Genomic DNA, 27,575 nt, shown 5'->3' on the forward strand with positions numbered 1-27,575 from the left:
TGGAGAGGGTGCCTTACTCCTTGGTTGATGTTCATCATTGACGAGCTTCATGGGCATCGACACTCCTCTTGCCACTCTCGGATCCATTCTGTCTTCTGCCATGTCTAGGATCTGAGACCGGGTGTCAACAGTTAGATGTCTCATGTATGGTCATCTCCTATTTGAGAGCCTCATTGTGAGGCAAATGAGGACACTTGGGCTTTGATAGTGTGTTTGTCTATCACTTCATTTATCCTAGACATTTTAGGTGGTCATCCACACCTATCTTTCAATCGAGGCCGCCTTTTTCCCCCATTTTCAAGCAGGAATTTATTGCCTAGGGCAGGGTGGATTTTATCTACCATATAAGCAACAATTTAGTGCATCTCAGTTGCCAATTTATGCATTTTTTACTGATTTGTGACCAGCTGCAGCACGCTTACCTATTTATAGGCTGCCCGCCCTCCACCAGTCAATCATCTCTCTCATTCTCAGCAAGGCTTCTGCATCATCTTCTCATCTTCCCACCTTGGTCTAGCACCCACACTGATACTCTGAGTTGTGTGTAGGGGACTGACTATTGCAGCCTTGAATCAGTCAGTCTTCTGTCGGTTTTGTTTCTTCATTTTGTTGTGTTTCTCTTGCCTCCTCTATTCACTCCAGATTCACTTTCCTTCACCGGCACACTGTTAGCTCTATTTATCCCCATGTATGGACATTAGTGTGTGTAAAAATTGTGTGTTTAGGTATGAACACCTTTTACACCATTTAGCATTAAATAAGAGTCAAAGGGTTAGGTACACACCTTTGCCTATGTATTCAGGCTCTATCACTTGTACTTTTATCTTACTTATCATTATTGATCTATCTATTCAATTTGTATACGTGCAAGAGTTCTGTGTGTGTGTGTGTCCCTCCCCTCCCCCCCCCCCCCAAAAAAAAAGGGTAATTGTATTAATTACCAAAACATAATCTCAAAAGTATAGTGGGACCTAGCATACAAAGATACAACATGAGCAAAAGTACAAAGGAACTAGATGGCTTGTGGGTGAGCCAAAGAAACTGCAGTGTGCCAAGAAAGCAAATCATATCAAGGGAGAATGTCCGCAAACTTAATCGTGTCAAGTTGCCAATGAAGAAGGTCTCTCCAATAGCCTATATAACTTTGCACTCTTGGAAATGAACACATTTCCCATAGTCCATATGTGCCAACAACCCCAAATGTGTAGAAAGTGAAAGAGCATCTTCATATCAGCCTCTACATAGGATCCATGAACTTGGGATGTCCACAGACCCAATCTTTTGGAAGCATCAGTAGCACAACATTTGAGACCAAATGACCAATAGCAACAACCAAACTTTCCTCGCCAATAGACCAAAAAGGAACCAATGGCAAGAGGTTTCCATGTCTCACAAAAGAAACAGTAGCCATTGGAAATTCGATGCTTGAAGAGTGCAAAGGCAAAAGGAAGAGCACCAATCTCAACATTGCTAGATAAAGACCTTGTATTAAAAGGCATTTTGTTGAGCCAACCTATCATCACCATAGACTGCCACCATGTTTGAACTTTTTGTAGACCTCAAGTGATGTTTCCCTTCTAGGCAAGCCAATCCTTATCGCATATAAGCAAGTGATAGGTATTTGATTGATTGAACCATAGCCTAAATGTAGCTGACCATTAATCATCCGATCTTTTCAAGGGATATCTTGGTCCAAAGGGAGGAAAGGCTACATGGTGTGTGAGTTTGAAATGGAGTCCCATAAATGATGATACCCTTGAAGAAACAACAGCAGCATCGAACTGCTATTCAACATTGGCCTTTGTTCCTATTTGCCTTGCCATATGAGAAGTTTCAAAAGAGCTAGCACTTTAGCTATCAAGGGTCGACTCCCAATCCGGAGGTGGTGCCAAGAAGATTTAGCAAGGACTGATTTTCAAAAATGAACCAAATGATTCAGAAGCATGGAAGATTTAAGATGAAGAGGCTATTCAACATTAACCACATGTCACCATATAGCAAAAATACTAATGTTTCCATGCTTAATACACTGAGCCTCTAGGAAAAACTTGGTAATCAAAGACCAGGACTGCCATTGTAGCGACCAATGGAGAGCAATCAAATGTGTCTCCAAATCAAGAATAGCCCCACCTCCCACTCTTTTGGGAGTGCAAACATGGTGCTAGGAGATCCAAGATCCTTCTTCCAAAGCAAGAACTAGATGGGCTGAGTGATTTCCCTTAGACAAGACTTTGACCACGCTAGCAAGGGTAGGTAATATGAAACCATTTTCTATCATATTTGCCTGAGCTATTCTCAATCGTACATGGAAAGACCAAGCTTGTGATTTCCAATATACAAACTCGTCCATAATGCATAAGGATATCCAGTCCAATAGCATTTTAGGTGAGGCATGCACCCCCAAAGGATAGTCCAAATGCTTGCAAATAGTGCCTTTACGCACAGCCTCACCTTGCCAGCTCCAAGGCCTGAAGATCACTTTTGATACAACTAATGAGGGCTAATTTAGAGGCATTAATGTGAAGCCATGAAGCAAGGGCAAACAAGTCCCATGTATCCATTGCTCCTATATTATCACAATCAACTTTGAGAAACATGAGGGTGTCATCAGCCAAAGCTTGGCCAACCAACTACTCCTATGAAGGGGGAGAGAGGCTAACCACCTTGGCATTAGCCGCCAAGCTAGACAACATCATCAAAATGGGATGAGTGGCCAAAGCAAAGAACAAAGGACCCAATAGACGACACTACCTAACAGATTGGCGAAGAGGAAAGGGTTTGGTGACACCACCATTGACCAAAACGCTTGAGGAAGAATTCAGACTAACGGTGTTAATAAGTCTAGATATTCTAGGACCAAATCCCATACATTGCAGTAGCTGTACTACCCAAGGTGAATAAGGTTAAGAGGGTATTCGTGCAATCCATTAGCCAAGAGTTTGGTAAAAATCTTGTACACAAAGCCCACCAAGGAAATCAGTCTCACCAATTCTTCAAAGCTAAAGAGGACAACACTTTGGGTATCAGTTTAACAACACCCTCCTTCCAAGAGTGCGGCATGTTTCTTGTCATCCAAACCTGCTGACATAAAGCTATCAAAGATGCAACCAATTGAGTTGTATAGGTTTCAAAGAGCTCATTAGTGATACGATCCCACCCAAGGCTCTTATCCTTAGGCAAATGCAACAGAACTTCCATCACCATCTTGTGTAATATATCCACATCCAATATGTTAGCAACATCCGATAAGACTTGATCTTTAACCAGATCGCAAAACAATGAGCGGGCCCCCATGATTGTATTAGAAACAAAGGATTGCAATCCAAGCAAGTCCATAAAATATTTCTTGCACATATGTACAATCGCCCTGATTGTGCCAATTCCTCTATTGTACTTATTGGCCTCTTTCCTTTTGATTTCCCATGCACAAGAAGGTCTACAGCCAACGACTGTTGTTGAAGATGAAGAGGAGGAGGAGGAGAAGGGAGTATTGTGTTCAGCAGGCCCTATCTGCCCCAATACGTCTTCCCCAACAATCTGTTCCACCATGTCACCTTCCTAGCTGCACACCACATGCCTGTCAAGCCTGTCCATCTGCTGCTGTGCAACGTTGTTTCTCTCCAGGTGCCTCCTTGACTGCCCACAGACCTGCCCGTTCTTGTCACACATTTGCCAATGGATCCTCTTGATTGTCGGCGTCTCAACATCCACATAGTCATCTTCGTTCCCCCACATGCCACAGGTCACCACACTTGTAGCCCATCACCTGTCTGTGGACTTGCTACATCCTGCAGGCTGCCATTTGCCACCGGCTTTAAGTGCTATGTCTACCTTTGTTGGGCAACTTGTGCCATCCATGTCATCCAACTAGTCATCAGATCTGCCTCGACACATTTTGTAGGAAGATGAGACCTTCTAATTAAATCTTTACTTAAAGTTAAATCTCTAGGGGCAGTTCACATATGAGACTTTTGGGGCTTTTAAATTTTGTGCTTGAATTTCTCAAATTTTTTCTAACATATTTTTGGGGATTTTCGATCCTCCTCAAAAGTTCTCAAAATTTCATGATTAGATTTGGGACTTCTTTTACGTTGGCACCTTTCAACATCCAATCAAGTCATTCAATAAGAGATTTGTCATCGCCAAGGTGCTGGCCTTTGACATTGGGTGAAAAATGACCTACTCAACATCCAATGCTTGGTAACACTATCACAAGTGGTCAATATTTACCATATCCTTCTCGAGATTGATATCGAGGGGGGGATTTTAAAATATAAAATATAAAAATGTGGTTGGAAAAAGAATTAAACATTGATATCATGCATACTCTAAGATCTTTCTATCACATAAACATAAAATATAAAATCGAAATATAAAAATGTGGTTGGAATTAGACATTGGCCATGCTCCCACATATGCTAAGATCTTTTCATCACATAAATATGAAATAATCATGTGGGGTTCTCTACCGGATTTTAATCCAAAACAAGTTGTATTTCTTTTTATTTCCTTTCTTTCTAATTCACAAAGAAGTTATGTTTCAATGGGAATTGTAACTAGTTCCCGCATGCCCTCTAAGTTGAGGCCAAAAGCTATACCCCTGTATTTGACCTCTGGTTGTGGGCCTAGTGCTTCTAAGCCACGCTAGATTTTGATCAACTTCTAAGCCATGCACATGCACCTCCGAATCATGTTTTACTTTGGGTCCCTAAGCTTCTTCATTTTGCATCTCTCACACTTATGTATCTCCTTTCCAGAATCATTGTATGGGATTAGACATTGCTTCTTTAAGGTAAGACCTTTCCTATTTCCTTTCTTTATATTTCGTGTCATAGGTTCAATCACCCATGAACCGAAGGGGGGTTTGTTAGCTTTATTTATCCCCATGTGTAAACACACATTAGTGTGTGTAAAAGTGTGTTTAGGTGCGAACACCTTTTACACTGCCTACCATTAAGTAATAGTTAAAGGGTTAGGTAAACACCCTTGCTTGTATATTCATGCCCTATCATGTGTACTTTCATCTTACCTATCATTGTCAATCTCTCTATTTAATTTGTATAAGTGCAAGAGTTCTCTCTCTCTCTCTCTCTCTCTCTCTCTCTCTCTCTCTTTGTGAAGATAATTGTATTAAGAAGTAAACATTTACAATAGACCATCAGGTCAACATAGAGCTAACAAACATAAACTCTCTCTTACCGGAAATATTTACATGAGGCCTGCAGGCTCTCAGAACAACCTATTACATGAACAACACTAATAAATTACACAGAAGGAACAGCTGGAGTAGAGCGAACAATCGCCAACCAAGGAGCAGCAATATCCGGAAGAACCAGGTCAGCTGACATCATAGAAGAGATTTGCCATAACACTAATCCACGCACATGGGCCACATGCCCATGGATGGCTGATGCTAAATCAAAAATAAAGGCATTGCGAGTACGCCATATATGCCATAGGGCTGTCCACCTAAGGAAATGGAATAGGCAGGAACAATCTGAATGGAAAGAAGGCATAGAGGATATATTTTCCATAATCCACGAACGAACTGGTATGCGGTGCTGACTTACCGAGGACCACACTCCGGAAATGAAATTCTAGATCTGTCGCGCAACAAGGCAAGAGACAAAGAGGTGAAGCAATGTCTCATCACATGTAGTGCAGAAAACGCAATGACCTACAGAGATCTTTCAGGCCCAGAGCACTTCTCCCGTTGGAAGACCCCCAATGAGCAGCTTCCACACGAACACTTTACCTTGATACGGAACCTTAGACTTCCAGAGCTGGATAAATCTTTCCTACCACTCCTTTTTACTATCCCTAAGATGCCATAACTTATTAACTTTCCACGTGACCCATCTCTTAGCTTCCACCATTTGATGATATATCTGATTGGCTGACCTTTTCTCAAAATCATCAAGAAGCACAAACATCCAATCACGCCATGGATCCAATGGTTGTAACGCTGGCAAAGGAGAGAACCTCTGAAGATTGTCCTATATGGACGACCAAATGTCACTATATCCACGAGGCACCCTAAAGTACTGACGAATACGCTTGAAAGAATAAAGACGGGGCTATCCAGGAATAACACCATCACAGTTTGTCTTCAACCCCAACCTAGCCATCCGATTAAACTTGCCTCACTGCAAATCTTTATGTGGCCAATCCAACAACCTTGAGGAAGCCAATACTTCTCCTTGCAGAGAGTTTTCCTCCTTACGAATATTTGGAGGATGCCAAACTGCAAAATGAAGCAACTCCTGCCTGGAAGCAATCAAATGAGAAAGGAGAAAAGATTGGGAGACCTTAATAGGCCTTGTAGAATTAAGCGCATGCCACCAGGAAGCATGAATAACCGTGCTACCATGAGAGATGCCAGTCTTTTCAATGAAGAACTTAGCAATATCTGACCATCCTTTTTGGAGTAGTCACATGTTGCCAAGAGATCCATACCTGACCCAAACAATTGCCTTTCTTTTTCCAGAGCATATATCTGATAGGCTGGACCAAATCCAAAAGGGACTTCTTAGTCCAAGGAAGCAATGGCAGAAAGAACGAAATCATACTGATCATAATGCATTGAGCCACTTTTAGTCTGACATGTAGAGGCCAACTCTAAGATTTCCAGTACATGAACCTGTCATGAATTCGGGAGGCCATCCAATCCAGCAAGCCATGGGGAGCAACCTCCACACCAATAGGATATCCCAAGTGTTTGGTTATATTGCCCTTGGGGTCACAATTCCATTCCAGCCCAAGGCCTGCAAATCATTCTCTGAACAAGAGAGAAGGGTAGATTTCTGAGTATTAATGTGAAGACCCGATGCCAAAGCAAAAAGATTCCAGGCCACCATTGCCTCTCTCTCTCCCCCCCCCCAAAAAAAAACGAGTTCCATCCACCATAGCCTGCTGGTCACACATGAGCTCCATACCCAACACACACTCTCACACTGATACTTGTGTCCATTTGTCTGCCAAGAAAGAATTCGTAGCATTGGCCTCAAAAAGGAATGTTAAATGGGCAAGTGGTGTCCTCTGCAAATTGACTCTCTCACTGCTCACACCACTCATTATCTCATGGCTGTGAGCTGAAGGCTAAAGTACTGATGTATCCCTTCTCCTTGTCATAAGCCATATCAATGCACATGATTAATCATCTGAGTGATTTTGGAAAATCACTAGTCAATGCCTTATAACTGAGCTTGTTAATATCTAGCATTCAAGTTAATGCATCAACAACACTATAGCAATCATTCCTATGTCTAAGGGAAATCAAGCTTTTAAAGCATACAGTATCAGGTGTTCTTCATCTGGCAATACAACTCACTTGTCATATCATAGACTCCGCACATGAGACTGGGCAAGTATAAGACAGAACTGTTCAAAGAGTATCTAGAAAATGATCTTGAAATTTCTAATGCTTAGTATTCCTGTTTTCCTTACTTAATCTGGAACTGAGTTCATGTTTGAACCATTAGGCTTACCTTTGAAATCATATGCTGTGGAAAATATTTTTCAGATGAATGTGCTGATGGATCCTGTCTGTGAAACAACATACAAAGATATATGGATGACAACTGCACAGGTTCTCTCTCTCTCTCTCTCTTTTTTTTTTTTTCGTAAAAGGTAATTGTATTAATTACGAAAAAAAGTACAAGATGACTTGATTACAAGATACATGACGACAATCTAAGCCATCATGTGAAAAGGTTCTAAGTACTACAAGTTACAATGTTATGGCAAGGATGCAGATGAAATTGCCATATGCCAGGGACGTAAGTCCTCCCTAGAGAGCAAATCAGAATGCTGGAGAAGATCCAACTGCCAATACAAGAGGCCCTTAAACCTCGCAATATGCCGCTGAACATTATAGGCGGAGTCAAAAAGAAAAGCATTCCTAATAATCCAGTTATGCCAACAGCCCCAATATTGAAGAAAATGATACAGCTCTCTCTCTCTCTCTCTCTCTCTCTCTCTCATATTATCCAATTTCCCCCTTTTCAAAGAGGATATATCCAATTTCCCCCTTTTCAAAGAGGATAGTCTACGTTAGTCTTTTGCCAGTGATTTGATTACAGCGTGCTTGTTCATGGACTGTAGAGTGACCCATCTGAGGCACATGGAGATCTTCTCATTCGTTTAATGCCTTGAGTGCTCGTACTAACAAGCTATAATTGTTAGTTTTATCAATTGTTCTAGTACTATGGTTTTTTTTGGCTAGTACAAAATATACTTGGTAACAGTACAAAAGAAAGTGCAGAAATTGTTTACTTAGCAGCAGTATTCTTAGCCAGTGTGTCCTGAATTGGATGATGCAGACGAATACAAACATATATGACAAGTTTTTTGGGTGCATACCAAACGATTTCATTTCCTCCAGGTAACCTCTTGAAATGGCATTAGATTTTTTCAAATTTTCCCTTGATTCTTTGCCGCTATTGCATGGGTTTTGACAGCATTTCTTTGCATACTATCAGGACGGCATTTCGGCAAGCTGTGGCACAAGCAAAGGAAAAAGTTGGGTATACAACTATGGACTTGGGCATGGCACTTGAAGAATGCCCTGTGCAGGTCAATGGACTAAATGATTTGTCTGTAAAAGGTATACACGGATTACTTGTCAACTTCCCCTTGAATTTCTTACAGGAGGATGATCTGAGGCCCGTCTTCAATGAAAGTGAATATTATGCTTCAGCTCAGGTCTTCCACTGATGCAACTTTTAAGTCCAATGTATTTCCCATTCTTTATATTTGCCAGATAGAGAAGCCCATTTGTAACATATATGTGTGTGTGTGTGTGCATGTTTCCCAATGCAAGGCTTAATTTACTTGTACATGTGATTCATTATATCTACCATCCATCTTAGTGGGCAATCGACCCATGTGCCATTACACATGTAAATACAGAGCTGACATTACTAAGAGTACAGCGTGAGCTTTGAAGAGAAGCAATTGAAATAGTTGATTGCATCAAAATGGTAGCACTTCACAATTTTATACCCAACAGAATAGGCTCTTTCCTGTCAATTCCTTTTTTCTTGTCCCTGAAATGTGTTCTTGCCGTTGTGTGTTCTTTCTCAGAACGTTGCCTAAACTAGTGACTGACCTACATGAAATCATAGAACAAGCAATGCTATCATATTGCGATCTCAAACTGTCAACATAAGTCTTAGTAAGATTGCTGACAAATGTAAATACGGAACTGACATCGTGAACAGTACAGTGCACACAAGAGGAGCAATTAAAATAACTGGTGTCTTATATCACAATGGGCATGAAGCAGTTCTTGACAATTTTATTCAGAACAGCATAGGGTCTTTACTGCTCTATTTTTTGTTGTTCAGAACACGTTGCCTAACCTAATGAGTAGGTGTGACTAACCTACCTGCAAGTGTAGAACAGGCAATACTAAAGTATTGTGATAAACTGTCAATATAAGTCTTGATAACATCCCTTATGCAAGTTTGGCAAGGGTGAAGGTTTAAACCCTGAACTGTGCAGTTCCAAGTCCCTTCACTTCTACCAAAGGTCACTCGAAGTGTTGCATTAAGAATCTTTTCGATTTGTATATGTTGGGATATCATCACATCTATTAAGATCTCTCTCTCTTTGTGCGTGCGTGCGTGCATGTGCACGTGAGGGCATGCATCGGGTCCATTGCACCTTGTGAATCCCCATGGTGCAAAGGACATGGAAATGGGCTAAGGCTATAAGAACCGCTTGTAACTCTCCCATGGAAAGGGAAGGGAACATGTCTACCCATGCTCGTGTGAGATTAAACTACTTTTTAACAAAAGCATACATAAAAGTTGAAACATGCTTGTTACTTGCAAGCAACCATGAAAAATAATGTAGTACAATTTTTGTCAGTTACTACATGTTATGTTCCCTTTCAAAAAGGTAATGTCTATACATGCTTGTGTGATATTAGACAACTTATTAACATTTAAAAATTACTTTGAAAAGCTTGAAGGTTGAGACATGCTTGTTACTTGCAAGCAACCATGAAAAAATAACACAAGTACAATTTTGTTAATTGCTAAAAGTCTTGTTGCCTTCCAAAAATCTTCTAGGCTAGCTTTACACTAATAGTGCACAAATCTTTTGAAAGCATGAATGTGTGCCTGGTGGTTAAAATGTGTCTCGTTGTCGTGGGATTTACTTGAGTTAATATATATTGAGTGATTGAAACTAGTTGACTTGAATTCTCAAATGTTGAAGTTTGAAATGAAATGTTGAGGCTCACTACATTAAGGTGCATGATCAAGAGGAATGCTTGGAGGCCTAAAAGAAAGAAAAATATTGGCATGCAATCAAGTTTAAAATAAAGTATTTGAGCCTATATGAAAAATAAATAAATTGCGCACATAGCATTCTCAAAATCTTTAACTTACTAGCATGCAATCAAACTTAAAATAAAGTACTTAAGCCTATATGAAAAATAAATAAATTGCACAATTAGCATGATCAAAATCTGTAACTTACTAGTTGCTCCTTGATATTGTAGTATTCAACTTAATCTATTCAAATCTTCAATGGTTACTTTGTAGTGTTTAAGTTGTAGGTGGTGGGATTCCATCTTGTCTATTTGCTCCTAAGGATCCTGTAGTTTAAGTTGGGTACATCCGAGTCTAAGAGCTTTGCTAACATGACCAAGTGAGCTAAGTTTTGTCAAAGGTTGACTAAATGTGAGTTTGCTAGTCTATACAAGGGATTCAATGATGGTGATTGTTCTAGGTGTGGTGAGGAATTGAGGTAGTAACTCTAAAAATTACATGGTGCAACATACAAAATCTAAGCAAGGAATACTGAGTATGCATTAAATTCAATAACATAATTTTCAAATAGACTAATACAGATGGCCTTGTCCACTCATGCACCTCCATTGTGAACTTGGGATGGCAATTTAGATGGATGACGATGAGGAGTTTAAGGTTAATTAGAAGAACTCTAACTAGGTAAAAGATAAACAATTATTGTTTTGATAGGGCCACTCTTTATAGCCCACAAAGATGGTCAAGTCGGCCTAGTTGACATACCTTTTAATCTACTTTGGTTGGCCATGGAATATTCTAGGAAACAATATTTCCTTTATCATACACTCAAATCCTTATCAAGAGGACCATTGGCCCCCTCACCTCCATGAAGTGTGCCTCGAGATACTACTTGTTTAACTACTCTCTAAGCCAAAGGCTAGACCCACAAAGGTCACCTTTTTGCCATCGCATCAAATGACCTCATTTGACCTACATGTGAAGAGCCAACCAATGTCTAGGCTCGCACATGGCTTCTCCTCATAATGGGTTTTTACAACTTTGAGCATCATGGATCATAGGTGGCACCTTACAAGGGTGGCGTATGGATCATATCTAATAGTAGGGTGGTGAATGAAGACGGACTTGTCATCCACCTTTCCTTTTCTTTTGGTGAAAGTGGATATTGCTTCAACTAACCTAGAAGGGTAATGGAGTGTCTATCCACTTTAGCATTAGGGAACGTGGGTAGGTGAGATACATGGCTTAGCTAACATGGAAAGAGGAAGAGGAAAGGTTTGGGTTGGAATAATGGGGAGGGGAGATATACTCATTGATGCATCATTTAAGCTAGAGATGGGATATTTGGATGTATACATCCATGTGCCATCCAAGGTATAGAATGACAAGGTGGTGGTTAGGGGATGTAGAATGGTTGGTCTTTTATTGTGTATTTCTTTTTCTAGCTAAGAGCAAGCATGAGCTTTCATTGGAAAGGACAATTATTAGGGTTTAGGTTAAAAGATAAGAAATGGTATGCAAATATCTAGTACATACATTTGACAAAGAATCTTCCCTTGGCACCTCTATGAAGCCCTATATTCTACCTCATTATGAGTTAGAAAGTTCTATATTTCAAAGAAGTTACACAATTATAAATTTTTATATTAGTAATTTTGTTTCATTGACCTTTTAAACTAACTTTGAGAACTTTGTGCAAATGTATTCCCATCAATAAGTGTGGAATGGTAGCCATTGGAGTCACTTGTATGTACATTTAGCATCATACATCCTAAATTTGCCAACCTTATTTACCTTGATTGTCCTTCATCCTTTTTCATTGAAAATTATTTGTTTTTTCCTCAATAGTTACTTGGTTCCCTCAAATGCGTAAGCCCCTGGAAGGTTGGAAGAGATTTCTTCACCTAATCTTAACTCTTTAACAAATTGGAAAACCCCAAATGCTCAAACTATCTAGGGCTTCAAGTTGAAGATCATCAAAGATATTCAAAGCTCTATGAAGATTGACAAGACATTGAATAGCTCAACATTTGAAGGGTTCTTTACTATAACAAAGTTTGGATAGCAAGCTATTTGGGTTCACATGGTTATGGCTCAACATTTGAAGGATTCTTTACGATAACAGAGTGTATTGAATGTCCACATGCTATTTGAGTATACTACGTATACTACCATTACAAAGATTTATGAGTGTGGGCTGATTTGCCTTTGATTTGGACACCTTGTACCCCTTATTGTTGGTGGGTTTTCAATGGTGGATACATGTTGGGCATGCCTATTGGTATTCATCTATGTACCTAATACCTTACACATTTTGACAGTCTTTGGCACTCGGTGCTTTATGCTCTAACTTTACATTACTAATCACATTGTACATCTCAGTTTTACTACCATGATTTTCTTGGTAATGAGAGCTTACTCTTTTGCATGTTTGCCTATAGTTGCATGTAGATTCACTATAGTTTTATGGACAAACATGCTAAAAATCAATTTTGAGCCATTTCCTCTAGAGCAGACACTTATATATGGCACTCTGGTGCTTCTTGCTTGGGCAGATAGCAGTATATTAGTGCTAACTTCCTTTTGATGCACACTTCTTGGCTTGGTCTTGAGGCTGATTTGTTGTTATTATGATAGCCCCTTTTTTTTTTCGGCAAATATAATGGCAAGTACTACAAACGCTTCCAATGACACTAGTATCGTCAACATAGAGAAGTTGAATAGCAGTAACTTCCAGTATTGGAAGACTCAAATTTGGCAAGTATTGGTGCAAAAGAGGCAAGTTAAGCCATTGAAAATAGAGGAAATAAAGCCAAAATGTTATGATGCAAATGATTGGGAAGACTTGATGAGCTATGTAAGTTTACCATAATTTTGTCATTGTGAAAGCAAGTATACTTCAATGACATTGAGACTAACGGTGATGCTTATGCATTATGGAAAAAGATTTATGATCTCCATGATAAGGAGAGACCTACAACACAGTTGTTTTGGCTTAACAAGCTCATGGGCCTTCATATGAATGAAGGAATGTCACTCTTCTCACTTAAATGAGTTTCATTCAATTTCCGGTTAACTTACTTCACATGCCCTTAAGTTTGAGGAGAATGTTAAGCTTCTTTTTTTACTTGTCACATTGCCTAAGTCTTGGAATATATTCCACACTGATATGAGTGCAAACCCTCCTGACAGTGGTCTTAGGCTCAAGGATATAGAGGGTGCTTTGCTTACAACAGAAGTAAACAAGAAGAATGTTGATGCAGCCTCTACTTCTCATGCACTTATAGTGAAAGGCAAACATAGTGGTAATGGGAATAATAATTGTGGTAAAGACTCACATCCTAATAGGGGCAAATCTATGTCTCATAGGCAATCATACAATAAGTCCCATAGTCCTAAGTTCTCTCTTACTTGTCATTATTGTGGGCAATAAGGTCACATAAGACCGCAGTGTCATATAAGATGCCCAATCATAGACACAAAAAAGGCAAAGGGAAAGTGCAAGATAATGCCAAATCTTCTCATGATTACAAGTTGTTCCTAAGTCCACTATTAAGATAGAGGAGATCAATGCCTTGGATTACATCTCTGATGATTACATACTTGTTGCTTCATCACTTGATATTTAGTCTGCTTACTCTCAATGACATTATTGGCATAGTTGATGTGAGACTATAGTTTAGTATTGGTGCTCCATTTGTGCTTCATGATGTACATCATGTCCCAGCTTTGACTAAAAGCCTTATCTTTGTTGGACAATTAGATGATGACAAATACCATGTCTCTTTTGGTGATTTTTCATGGAAGATTACATGTGGCAACCTCATTTTTGCTAGAGGTGCCAAGGTTGGCAGCATGTATCCCTTACTTGTATTTGGATCTTTTGATCATCTTTTGGCCATGATTGAGCTTACATATCTATCTCTTGGGCATACATCCCTTAAAGAAATGAAAGTACTCACTCTTGTGATCATTGTTTATATGGCATGCAAACTCATAGCTTGCATTAAATATGATTCTATGTGCATGGGTGAGCCATTGACTCTTGTACATTCTAATATTCGTGGTCATTCCATGTCAATCACTAGGTAGTACTAAGTATTTTGTCATGTTTATTGATGATTATTTACATAAAGTTTAGGCCTATCCTATTCAGCAAAAGTCAGAGGTGTTAGCTACATTTTAGCACTTTCTTGCTATGGTTGAGAACTAGTCTAAGTATAGGCTGAAATGCCTAAGGTCTGACAAGGGGGATAGATATATCTCTAAGGACTTTGAGCAATTTTGTGATGAGAGGGATATTAAGCATCAATTGACTACCCCTTACATCCCACCCTAGAATGGTGTTCAAAGCACATAAATAGAACTATTCAAGAAAAACTCAACAATATGCTCAATCAGACAAGCTTATCACAATACTTCTAAACTCGGACAATTACTACTTTTGTTCATTTGATTAATAGATCCCCACACACTACTCTAGGTGGTCGAGTTGTTGAGGAGGTATGGTCTGACAAACCTTCCTCATATGCTCATTTGAGAGTCTTTGGATGTGAGGCATTCTATCATATCCCCAAAGATAAGTGCAACAAGCTAGATCCAAAGTCTGTCAAATGCATATTTTTTGGATATGGTGACGTAGGTGAGATGGACCATTACCTTTGGGATTTGCATACTTGACCAGCCATGACGTTGTGTTTCATGAGGATAAGATACATAAGCAACCTGAGCAAGTAGTTGAGGTATGTAGGGTGATCTTTAAAGAGGAACCTCCTATCACACAGTACAGCCATAGCCTACAATTGATATTCTAGTGGCCCAATCCACCTTTTGTGCAAGATCATGATGTTGGATAAAGAGGACTAGCTCTAAAGCCCATTTTGAGATGCTCTACTCGAGCCACACATCCTCCTAATCATTATGAGTCCTCAATGCATTATATTATGGTGACAAATTTTGTTGAGTCCCTTACTTATGAGGAGGCTATGTGTACAAGTAATAGCCACTCTTGGAAGAGGGCTATGAAGACTGAGTATGATTTACTATAGAAAAACCATACATGTGATTTGATTCCTTTGCCCAATGGGAAACATGCATTGTCATGCAAGTAGGTGTACAAGTTAAAGAGTATCCCTAGTCACCCTAAGCCAGCATATAAGCCAAGATTGATTGCTAAGGATTTTAAGCAAGAGAAGGGAGTTAATTTTGATAAGATATTCTCTCTTATGTTCAACATGACTACCCTATGCTTGCTCATGACAAGCTAGATGCCAAAGACTTAGCTCAGAGCTCTGAGATGAAGGACTTGGGATAAGCCTCACATGTACTTGGTATGTGTATTGCATGTGATCTCTCTAAGGGACTCCTTTACTTATCACACAAAAGGAGTATATAGAAAAGATACTTGAGTGATTCCATATGCAAGGTGGTAAGTCTGTTGGCTACCCTTTATCTTCTCATCTAAAGGTCAAAAGTCTAACAAATTATCCCCAATTAGATGAGGAGAAGGCAGAATGGCCAAGATCCCACATGTATCCGTAGTGAACAACTTGACGTATACCATGATAGCCATTAGACTTAAGATAGCGTTTCTAGTTGGAGTTGTAGCTTGTTACATGGTGACACCTATATGGCAATTGGAATGTTGTGAACGGTATCATGCAATACCTTAAGGGCACTGCAGATATGTGCATTTGCTATGGTGGCCAAGATATTGGAGTAGTGGGTCACACTGGCTCAAATTATGTATGACATGCAAATAGTAAGAAGTCCATCTCTGGCTATGTCTTCACCTTTACTAGAGGTGTTGTTTCTTGTATGTCCATGGCATAGAAATGTATCTTCTTGTCTACTACCAAGGCTAAGTATATTGCAGCCACACTGAGGCTTACAAGAAGGTCCTCTAGTTAGGCTATCTAGTGGGACTGACCTTGATATTACTGTGACTCCTACATTGCATTTAGATTCTATGAGTGCCATTCAATTTGCATGTAAACTGATCTTCCATGCAAAGACCAAGCATAGTGAAATGCATTGTCACTTTATTAAAGAGGTGATAGAGAACAAGTTCATTGATTGTCAATATCTCGACTAATGAGATTTGCTTATCTACTCACTAAAAGTCTCGAAGTGAAATGATATGCCTTCCTTAGGAATATGATGGGCATAGGATGAGATAACATCTAATCCTTGTCCTATTGTACTTATATGTACTTATTGTACTTTGTCACTTTTTTATTGTTTTCTCCTCACCCAAGCACATTCACCTTCAAGTCAGAGGTTGTTAGGGGATTAAAGGCCACATATACCTAGTTGTCTATACTTACTGTGGACTTAGTGTCCACACACATGTGCACTACAGGTGGCAGTTGCCCATCAATGCCACTTTATTCTTTATTCATTACATGACAATAGAATAAGGGAAGATAGGTCACTTATTGTGATTGTTGGAGTTCACACATACTGCCTTGTTCTTTTTTGCTTGACTCTCCATAGCTCTTACTTCTCTCTTCTACTTATGCTTCCACTCTTGCTCCACCTTTCAATTAGAACATAAGTAGCTATATGTTTTACTACCTAGACCCATAGGCATACAAAAAGGGACACCCAAAATGCTCAAAACCCCTTTAATGCACCATAGGATTTGTTTCTCTTATGTCACTTCTCAAGATCCAATATGTTCATATTATCCTTAGTGCTTGCATTTCATAGCACACTTGTATGATTTGCATTGCTCATTCCATTGAGCTCATTATTATTCAAAAGGGGATCTCACTCCTAGTCTTTAGCTTGTTGTTTCTTGTTTGCAATCTTCCATATGCTCTACTTACTTTTTCATTGATATTGAGCTATTTAGATTTTGTGGAAAGTTGAAAAAAGTGAATTTAAACATTAATACACTTATCCTACAATGTTTTGTAGTCAGACCATATGGCACAAATCTAGGCATTTTGACACCTTTGAAGTACTTGTTTGCACATTGTAGGGTCCATATAGTACCCCTTTGCCTGAAGTATAGAGAAGGTTGCAATGTTTGCTTGTAGAAACAACAATATTATTGTCTTGAGCTAAATTTCTCACTAAAGGTGTTTACTGCAAAGTAGAGGAAGAGAAAAAAGAGGCATGAAGAGGAAAAGCGCAAGACGGAAAAAAGAAAAAGGTGCCCTACAAGAGAGATGGGCCCGAAAAACATCTAAAGGCATGGGAACAACCACTAGGAGCCCAAGACGCAACCATGGAAGCTGCAAAGAAGCCAAAAGCAAGAACGTGCACCTTTGAATATAAAGGTGTAGCCAAAGTCTTTGTAAAAGAGCTCTAGGCTCCCTCCTGTGCAATTTGTAACCATGAACGGGCGGTAGGACTAAGCTAGGAAGTTAGGGCAAAGGGAAAAAGGGCCATGGCCGGCCATGTAAAAAGGGGATGGATGCCCATTGGATTTTAGGGAATGTATATAAAGTTCAAAAAGTGAATGAGAGCTCATTCTTTGGTGTGTGGCAAAGTGGACTCTCCTTCTTCTCTCCTTCCTTTGTCTTGCTTGTTTGCTTGTGAGAGCTTAAGGGAGGGAGTGTGAGTGAGTGAAGGAGTGAGTGTGGGAGGGTGAGGGATCTTGGAGGTGAAGCCCTCCACCATCTCTTTTCTTCTCTTCTCTTCTCTTCCCTTCTCTTTTCTCGTCTCATGCATGGCTATGGAGGATGGAGCTTGGAATAAGAGGCTTGAGGACGCTTAAGCTTGCATCATGAATCGTGGAGCTATCAGAGTGCTTGAGAGGGAAAGCAACTCAATCGGGCATTAAGGTAAGCTCGCTACACTCATAGAGAGGGGTAGCGCGTCAGCTATGTGAGAGGTAACCATTAGTGCTCACTTGAAACGCTTGAAGTAATAAGTGGTCCGTGGGTCTTGGCGGTTGAGCAAGATCTCCCTTTACATTTTGGTTCCATTGCTGGGACAAATGGATTCAAGCTAGAGCGCTTGCGCACTTCAAATCGAGCATCAAAGTAAGTGTTTCATATCTGAACTGGAGCTTGAGATAGATAGGAGGTTTTGGGTTTTTAATCCATGCTACAAGTATTTTTGGTTTTTGAGTAGGAGAAATCATTTAGTACTTTGCTTTTGATTTTTATTGCATTTAGAGTATGTTAAGAGGGAGAAATTGGAGTGGAAAACTTAGGGTTTGCTACTGTAAAACAGGCCTGAACAAGGCACAAACAAGGAAAAAATGGAAAAAAAAAGTGCTCAAATGTGTCAAAGTCACAAGGGGAGTGATCAAAAAGGCTAAGGTGGTTCTCGGCAAGGGTTTAAGGTCCTGGATGACCAGGGAAAGTCTCATTTGTAATCCTGGCTTTGTGAGAAGAGTGAGAGAGAGAGAGAGAGAGAGAGAGAAAGAGAGCTTGCATGTTAGGAGTCCACGTCGGATCGATTGGAGCGTGTCAGAGTTTTTTGCGAGATTAAAGTACAAGATACCCTTGGTCTACACCCTTGCTTGATTTTTGAAAGTTCTTGTAGGTGGTGGTAGCATGAGAGTGAGATTTTGAGCAAATTGTAATCGACGCGTGTTTTCGGCCGGTGAAATCGGACGTTCTTCCCAATGTCCGATTCCTAGAATCGGACGCTCAAACCAAAAACCCTTTCAAATCTAAAAGATCGGACACATAGAATCGGACGCACGAGAATCAGACACAAAAATCTAACCTGTCTGATTGAACAACCCACTTCCATCCAATTTCGAGAATCGGACGAGAAGAAATCGGACACACCACCTCATTTGACCCATCCGATTGGACAATCGGACCACGAAATCGAACCCAGTGACTTGTATGATTGGACACCTATCCGAATCGGACCAAGCGTCCCTGTGTCTGATCGGACACACCTTGTCCAATTGTGACAATCGGACCTGACCCTGTCCGATTCCTAGAATTGAACACTAGTAAATTGGACGTCCAATTTTCAAAATCGGACTTTGGTCAATCGGATACAGCCCCAGAGAGAAATTCTAGAAGTTTGACAAACCCTTACCAACAAAGAGTGTGACCTGCAGCGGAAGAACCCACCAAATGCCTCACCGATAGTTACAAACCTAGAAATCATGGCTGAACAGCCAGGAATTGTGTAGTAGTGTATTTCCACAAGCTTTATGTGTCTGGTGCCATGGGCTAGTTGTAAGGCCCTAACTTTACCGTGAACAAGCTAAACAAAATAGCATGGCAAAAAGCCCTATAACCCGGTGAGGATAGCTAGAAACCAAACATAAACCCTATCAACTCAACCCATAAACAAGAGCACTAGGGCTGCGTAGACACTTTATTTTCTCACTTACTCTGATTTTTGGCACCCGAACCACACTTAAGAAGAGCTGAGAACCTAGTTGGACACGATGCACAGAAAAGAATACACCCACACACACGCACACACAGAGTGAGGGTAAGTTTAGGACTAGTTGTAATTAACAAGGAACTCACTCAGACATAAAACCCTGAAGGAACCCGCCGGTAAGAGAAGATCCCAAGACATATAAGGGTGATTGAATCCCCAATAGTAAGACCAAGCAAAGAACATAGCTACAAAGCCCGGACACAACAAGGACTGATACTATCGTGGAAGTGGATCTACTCAACCTCATCAACCTGATCGACAACTTGGCAAAACAAGAAGTCTTGGACATGGAAGAGGGCAGCTCATACCATAGAAGCAATGAAGAACTTGACCTAGGAGATTTTCTTGAGCCTATCCAGCAGTTAGTGAACAAATACGATGCTCAAACCCAGCTAGAACACTCTAATATCCCCCCTTGCCTCTCGGCCTAGAAACCCCTCCCCCTTTTTAAGTTAATTCAAAAATGTATATCCCTCTCTCCCCCTGTCATCATTGAATAGGTGGCGGGGGGAGAGAAGTCGTCGATGGGAAGGAAGAAGCAGTCGACGTGAAGGAAGGGGGAGATGACGAGAAGGAAGAAGCAGTTGACATGGAGGAAGGGGAAGATGACAGGGAGGAAGCAGTCAACATGGAGGAAGCAGTCGATGCTAAAGAAGGTGAAGAAGACGATGGTGGCAACGATGTCAGGGGGGAGGCCACGTGGCCCACCACCCCCCCAGGCCACCTCGCCTAGATAGGGGTAAGAGGAGGGACCTCATGTCACGCCCCCCCAATAATACCCACCTCTCCCGCTATAAAACCCCCCCTTGGAATCAAAGGAGGCCTAGATGCTAAGCGGCACACTGAGAGAGAGGGTGAGAGAGAGTGAGTGAGAGTGAGTGACAAAGAGAGAGGGAGAGAATCTTCCAAGAAGGTTCTCCTTCTCTTCCCCTCCTTAGAGGGTGACCACACGTGTTGTTCTTCTCCCCTTTTCCCGCGAGTTAACCCCCCCATCGCAATAGAGGAGAGTCACCCAGCATGCTATCTCTTCGACAAGAGAGAGAGAGAGAGAGAGAGAGAGAGAGACTTATAAGCTAAAAGTATGGCCCCCAAATGGAGGGAGACATGCACCAACAGTAATCCCACACCCAACAATGGAGCCACTAGCCAGGGCGTTACTATTAATACAAATACAACGTCGGGTATGGATAATTCATATCTGAATATCCAGGTACTAATTGCCATCTCCGCTATTCATTAAGACATAGGTTATATTTCTTTGGCATGCACATGAATTCATTTCAACAAGTAGCTTGAATTTATTTTTCAATGAACTCATAGGGGATTGTAGGATAATTCTTTCCACATCAAGTTCTCCATAACCATAAATGACCTTGCATAGATTTATGCACATGGCGCATTGAGGTTCGCACAAATCCTTGTACCCAAATACAATCAGTGCACAAAATGCTTTTACATTCAATTGATTGTTAGATTGTCATTTGGATGATTATTCCAAGTGCTTGTGATTTATGGTAAATTCATGGCAGGGGTCTGTGATGACAAGTTGCCATGGGAATAAAGAAATGTTTTCTTGGAAGATGATATTAGGTTGATTGCCTTGATTGTGCTTGATTCTTAACTGGATTAATTAAGGAAATGATATTTTGCATGGGTGGATCATCTCCAAGATCGCACTGTGAATTAATCTGAAAAGGACACTACTCGATTCACGGGCTGAAGGTCGAGTAGTAAAAAGGTCAACCACAAAAATGGTCTCACTCCTAGGCCGCTTGCGGGTCAGATGGAGCTCTAGACACCCCTTGCTTAGTCTGGAATGGAGTTGAAGACTATCGTGGGCCCAATGTTTGTGGTGTTGGAAGATCCTATTCATATAAAGGATGGAAATTATGGTGCCATGTGATTTGGACCAATTACTTTTGCATGGCAAAAAGGGAAATATTATTTCTTTTGTATGGGTAGAAGACAAAGATTAACTTGAAGATAAGTTAAGGAGCTTGTTTGGACTTATTTGTCAAAAGGACTGCTCGCACTGTTTTTGTGTCAGTACTATAAATTACATGAATAAACCGTGTTCCCTCTAAAAGGCTTAATTAAGGAATCTGGTTATGAATGTCACACATAAATATGATATGACCTAATTAGAAAACTAAAGCTATCAAGGGAAGTGGGTGGACGGAACCCCCGACGGGTCTGTCCTATGGCAGGGTGGTCCCAAAGAACTAGGAGGCTTCTCACAAGGTTTTATCAATGACCCAACCCTTAGTAACTATTAGGTTAGAATCCCACATGTTGTTTTAGGGAAACGGAATGGGACTATGCCCTATGGGTAGAGAGGTTAAGCGGTGCATCCCTCTCGCTTCCCATTCTCTTTGAACCAAGTGCGGCATGGAGCTGCTTCGGCTTGGGTATCTCTACGTAAAGTAAGATGTCCAAGATCCGATGCTAGAATGCTGGCCACTAGGGACCCAAGTTTCAGGTTAATCCTAGTGGGTTCAGCTGCAAAGGTTCCATTACAAGGTGGACTCGAGAAGCCCTAGGCAACAAACCATGCAACATTCCATGGGAGTGCCGAACGATATCACTTAGATTCATCTCTCGATGGACTGCTAAAAACATGCCTGGAAAACCGATAGGCGGGCACATTACTAACACCGTAGTAGACCTGCAGAGGACATCATAGCAGATCTTAAGAAGGAGAGGAAGTTGGCACACACGGCTCTACAAGGCCTAGTCGTGTACAACCGGGATCAGCGAACCAGGAGCTTGAGTTTCTTCACTTCGTATGCAACAATGGATGCATTTCTACCTCATAAGAAAGAGGCTCTCATACCATGTTACAAAACATGGTTGAGCAAGAGAGGAGAGATTATGGGGGAAAAAAGAAGAATAAGAATGAGACCGTAATAGCATAAAGAAAACTTGATGATTGATAGTGAAGCAAGTATATTGTTTTATAGCTTTCTAGCTTGGACACGAGATTCAGTTTTATGTTTCTCTAGCACCATATTTACATTTTAACACCCCCCCTTGGTGCTAACTTACCCTCTAGATAACTACAACTAGCAAGGTTAGGAGTCAACCAAGGCTCTAAGAGCCAATCAAAAATTTATGTGGTGATGAAGTAGCTCGAAAATCCCAAGCTTTCGAACTGTGCCTAGGTGGCAAGGGCCTGGTACACGAGTTTGGATGCTGCGAAGCTTGTCAATTTCAATGACTTGAAAATCCTCTTCATTAAGAGATTTTCTAAACCTAGGTACTCCGATAACCTACTAGTGCAACTCATGAACGTCAAGCAGAGAGAGAAAGAGGATATTCGAGATTATGTGACCCATGTGAGGAGCCTCTTCAAGAGAATCCCTATGGGCAAGAGACCAACCGAAAGAGCGGTATCCACATTATTCATCAATGAAATACAAAGTGAAGAGCTCTACAAAGCCTTGGCCGACAACTCAAGCTTGTAGCAAGACACACTGGCACAGGTCTTTGAAGAAGCTATTAGAGTGGATGACCAGCTCAAGGAAAGAAGCTCCAGAGGCTCGAATCGAGAAGAGTCTAGTGTCAGGAATTTCGAGAGGGCCTCAACTCCAAGTGAGAGACCAGGTCCAAGTGCGCAAGATAAAGGGAAGTGCACTAATTCAAGACAAGAGCTAGCAAAGATTAGGATGGACATAGCCAAACTGCAGGAGATGATGAGATGACCAACGCGCCCACACATCCAATGCATACATTGTGGCCAAAACCACTTGCCAGTCGAGTGTTAGGATCCTAGGTCACGACCTTGCGCTAATTGTGGTAGGTTCGGCTATGACAATTGCATTGTCGACTACCTCAGAGACTCCCATACCCGTGCCTTACGGTCGACCCTACCTTGCGAATAGGCCACCGAACTTCTTTGGAAGGGGAGCCCCATTGGCTCTCCCACCACCTAATGACATTAAGTTGACCATCCCTAGAATGGAGATAAACCCTACAGGTATCCTTAGACTACTTGGACCCTATGTAACCCATCCACCAACTAGGCTTGTCCACTATGTGGACGAGGGACGAGCCTAGTGGCGACGAACCGATGAAGAAGGAAATGCAGTCCTTATGGACTACCGACTAGTACCGGTGATTGCATTAGGTAGAGGGAAAGGCAAAGGCCTAAGAGGGCAAACCCAAGAGCCAATCATGTGTTGGACTTGCGGTCACCCAGGACATGTTTCTTCACGCTACCCCAAGAGGGAGTAGGCTAATAGGGACAAGGCTGACCTAAGATGCGTTGAGTGTGGAATCACTCATCTCTTTGTTGATTTTCCTAGATGAAAACCATCCTCTAGTTTGGTAAACGAGCCATTGGTTCCATTAGGGTTGTTCGGTCTCGAGACACTTGATGGGGAGGCCATGCCTATCCCATTGCATGTCATGACCCACACGCAGACAAAGCATGCCAGTATATCATTGCTAGGGCCTAACAACCTTGATGCAACCTCAGTTGGAAAGAAGAGTCAGAGACAGACGAAGAAAAGGCGAGACGCTAAGGTTACTCTTAAAACCGAAAGTGCCACAACACTACCTGTTGGAACGAAAGTCATTGACGCAGAGAAAGAAACGTCGACTCCATGGATAGCTGAAAAGGTAAGTGCTAAGGTTAGGGAGTACCCCAACCCGAAGCATCAACTCGAAGCCATCAAGAAGGTGAAGGAATGGGTGAAGGAGGCCCAAGAGTACCTAAAAAACGTTGAGCCCATACTAGAAGACAAGATTAATGATCTCTCAAGCATAAGCATGCTAGTCTCTCTCCCACAACCAAAATCAAGGGAGGCGATGGCACCACAAGTAGTGCTACCTAGACAAAGTCTAAATGCTATAGGCCAACAAACCAGTCAAGGCCATTGGCCAAGAACCACAGAGTTAGGAGAGAGGCAAGCAGTTAGCAGCCTCCTTAATACACTGGTGACCACACCTATGACTCTAAGCTTAGGCGACGTGCTTAGGCAGCATCCAACGCTATGGCAAGAGTTGAAACAATGGATCGAAGAATCAAACGAGTGAGGTGCCATGCACTTGCCTAAGCACGACGCAGAAATGCAAATACCGAGTGTGACGCTGCACTCCATGCCTAAATCCTTGCACATCAATACTTTTTGAAAAGGCACGAAAATGCATGCAGTCTTGCCAGTCTTAGCTTTGGGGAATGTCACAAGAAAGGGAATCATAGACACGGGGGCAGGAGAGTGTGCTAAGCCATGCAGTACTCCAAACTTGGGGTAACCCACCGGTCGAGACTACTAGGTTCAACGTCACTCTGGCTAACGGAATGAAGGTGAAACCGTTCGGAGTATTGAAAATTTGGCCAATGAAGATTGCAGGAATCCAATTCTCGGTTGACTTTATAGTCGTGAAGGGAGTGGACTACGACATCCTGCTAGGCCGACCCTAGATGCGCAATGCGAGAGTCGTAGAAGACTAGGGCAATAGTCTTATCTTCTTAGGCAATCAAACGGAGGCTGTAAAAGTAGAGATGGACACTTGGAAGACTACGCCAGTCGACCTAGTTACCATCTCCACCATGCTGAAGGGTGATGGACAGATTAGGAGATCCTATGGGGCCCTTACCAAGTATATCCCGTGCTTGAGGACGAGCAGGACTGGATGCATGTTCTTGATACCATCGACCTACTGTTCTCGAATACGAAGGAGTACAAACAAGCCATCAAGGCAACTGACAATCCGAAGGATACATCCTCAGTGCCAGTCTGCATGATGACTAGAAGCCTACACAGAAGACCCAACCCTATTACATTCCGAGCCCCGAACAATAGATGAGATCTCCTGGAGATCCTAGAATATCTGACATACAAGTTGGATGGCAATCCAACAACGAATCTCAAACCACTCCAAGATCTCCTAGACAAGCCTAAATGGCGATGGTCCATGGCGATGGTCCAAGGTGCATGATTTAAACTTGAGGTACAATTGGGCTTTAATCCTCAACCAGCAAGAAGAGACATATCAGAACTTTGAGAATGATGAGCAACTAGGCAGAGACAATTCTGACGGACAAATATGAGGACTGTTGTTCCTTCAATGATGAGAGCAAAAGGGAAATCAATACTATAGAATACGACACTGGGGGGCCTATAATCAAACAAATACGAGTAGACTCCAAACCACACAAGCAAAGCACCCTTAGAATAGAGAAAGAACTCAGGCACAAGGACTACGATCAAACTTGGTTGGAGCACATAGGCGCAATCGACTACGAGCAGGCATGCATAGCCCACTGAGTGACGCACCACTACGAACGGACTCACCTTTTGAGCTATGACCACAAGGAGAGAGCCCCTCTTCTAGCAAAGACAGAGAGTTCGATTCTGAGTCAAAAGTCAGCTCAGATAGTGATTCTGAGATACCTCAACCTTCCAAGACTAGACGCACCAAGGGGAACCTACCCGTCCACCTAAGATGCCGACGATTAAGGGAGGAACGACGGAAGCTACCTAAGGAAACACAGACAGAAAAGCACCAAAGACCACAAGACCTACCAAAGTGATTCACTAAATTCAAAAAAGGAGATAAAGTGGTGATCTTGCTAAGAGCTAAACGACAGGGGCAAGCAAGTGAACCAATCGAAGGACCCACCAAGGTCAAAGAGGTCAATTTAACCAAGGAAGAGGAGACACCACAACCCGTTTCTATAGCCGATGACTTGACTAAGGAAAAGGAAGCAAGTCTCATTACTCTCTTATGAGAGCATATAGGCATCTTTTCTTAGTCTCTTGAAGCGCTCAAAGGGGTAGACCCGAGTGTAGTGACTCACAACATACCTATGACCCCTGACGCAATGCCAGTTAAGCAGCGACCGTATCCCATGAATCCAAAGCATGCCCATGCCATTAGAGAAGAAATTGACAACTAATGAGAGTAGGATTCATCTACAAAATTGAACACGTGGACTTGGTTTCGCCCATAGTCATCATGTTAAAGAAGAATGGAAAGATTAGAGTGTGTGTCAATTACAAGAAGGTAAACATGGCAACAAAGAGAGATAACTATCCATTGCCATACACCGAGCATATGCTCAAGAGAGTAGCTGGCAAAGAGGCCTATAGTTTCCTAGATGGCTTCTCTGGATACAATCAGGTGCAAGTGTATCCTAACAATAAGCATAAGACCGCTTTGCCTACATAGTCATGCCTTTTGGGTTGACCAACACGCTAGCTACCTTCCAACAACAGATATGCACTATATTCAAAGACATGCTTAGGAAGGAGCTATAGGTCTTCGTGGATGACTTATGTGTTCACTCTACTTGGAGGGAACACTTAGACGGTCTTTGAACAATGTCGACTGTATCGCCTCTCATTGAATCCCTTGAAGTGCCAATTTTGGGTGAAGCATGGATGCATCCTAGGACACATGGTGTCGAAGAATGGCATTGCCACAGATTTCTCGAAAGATCAGAGTCATTGTCGACCTTCCATCCCTAAATGATTATAAGGGCGTCCAATGCTTCTTAAGACATACAGGGTATTATCGATGGTTCTTGTTGAACTATGCATTGATTGCTAGACCTCTATACAAGCTGTTGATCATATTCGAATGGACCGAGGAATGCCAACGTGTGTATGAGGAACTAAAAAAGGCTCTGACCATGGCACAAATTCTACAAGCCCCAAATTGGACACTCACATTTCATGTGCACATCGATGCTTTGAAATTCGCCATAGGAGCGATGTTGTGCCAACCTGGTGAACACAACCGGGATTACCCAATGAGCTTTGCTAGTAGATAACTCACTGAGACAGAAATAAATTACTCAACAATTGAGAGAGAGGGCTTGGCCATGGTGTTTACTATAAAGAAATTTTGGCATTACCTTTTGGCTATGCCTTTTACCTTCTTTGTTGACCATCAAGTCTTATTGTATCTTGTTAACAA

General features: G+C 41.6%; 1 protein-coding gene across 5 annotated transcripts in view; it reads left to right on the forward strand.

Moving 5' to 3' along the window:
- The window catches only part of PLDP1 (phospholipase D P1), a 129,821-nt gene extending 120,604 nt beyond the window's left edge, over positions 1-9,217 (forward strand). For 3 of the 5 annotated variants that reach the window (XM_087682827.1, XM_087682830.1, XM_087682832.1), the window contains 3 exons: positions 7,523-7,588; positions 8,322-8,383; positions 8,481-9,216. In XM_087682827.1, the coding sequence (XP_087538953.1) occupies positions 7,523-7,588; positions 8,322-8,383; positions 8,481-8,715 (363 nt within the window). In that variant the 3' untranslated portion in view covers positions 8,716-9,216. Of the gene's footprint in view, positions 1-7,522; positions 7,589-8,321; positions 8,384-8,480 lie in introns of all 5 variants that reach the window. The other 2 variants (XM_087682828.1, XM_087682831.1) reach the window with 2 other exon arrangements.
- The last annotated feature ends 18,358 nt before the right edge of the window (positions 9,218-27,575 follow it).

The sequence above is a fragment of the Lygodium microphyllum genome, chromosome 8, assembly GCF_053477565.2.
Source record: "Lygodium microphyllum isolate KBCC chromosome 8, Lygodium_microphyllum_v1.1.10, whole genome shotgun sequence".
NCBI lineage: Eukaryota > Viridiplantae > Streptophyta > Polypodiopsida > Schizaeales > Lygodiaceae > Lygodium > Lygodium microphyllum.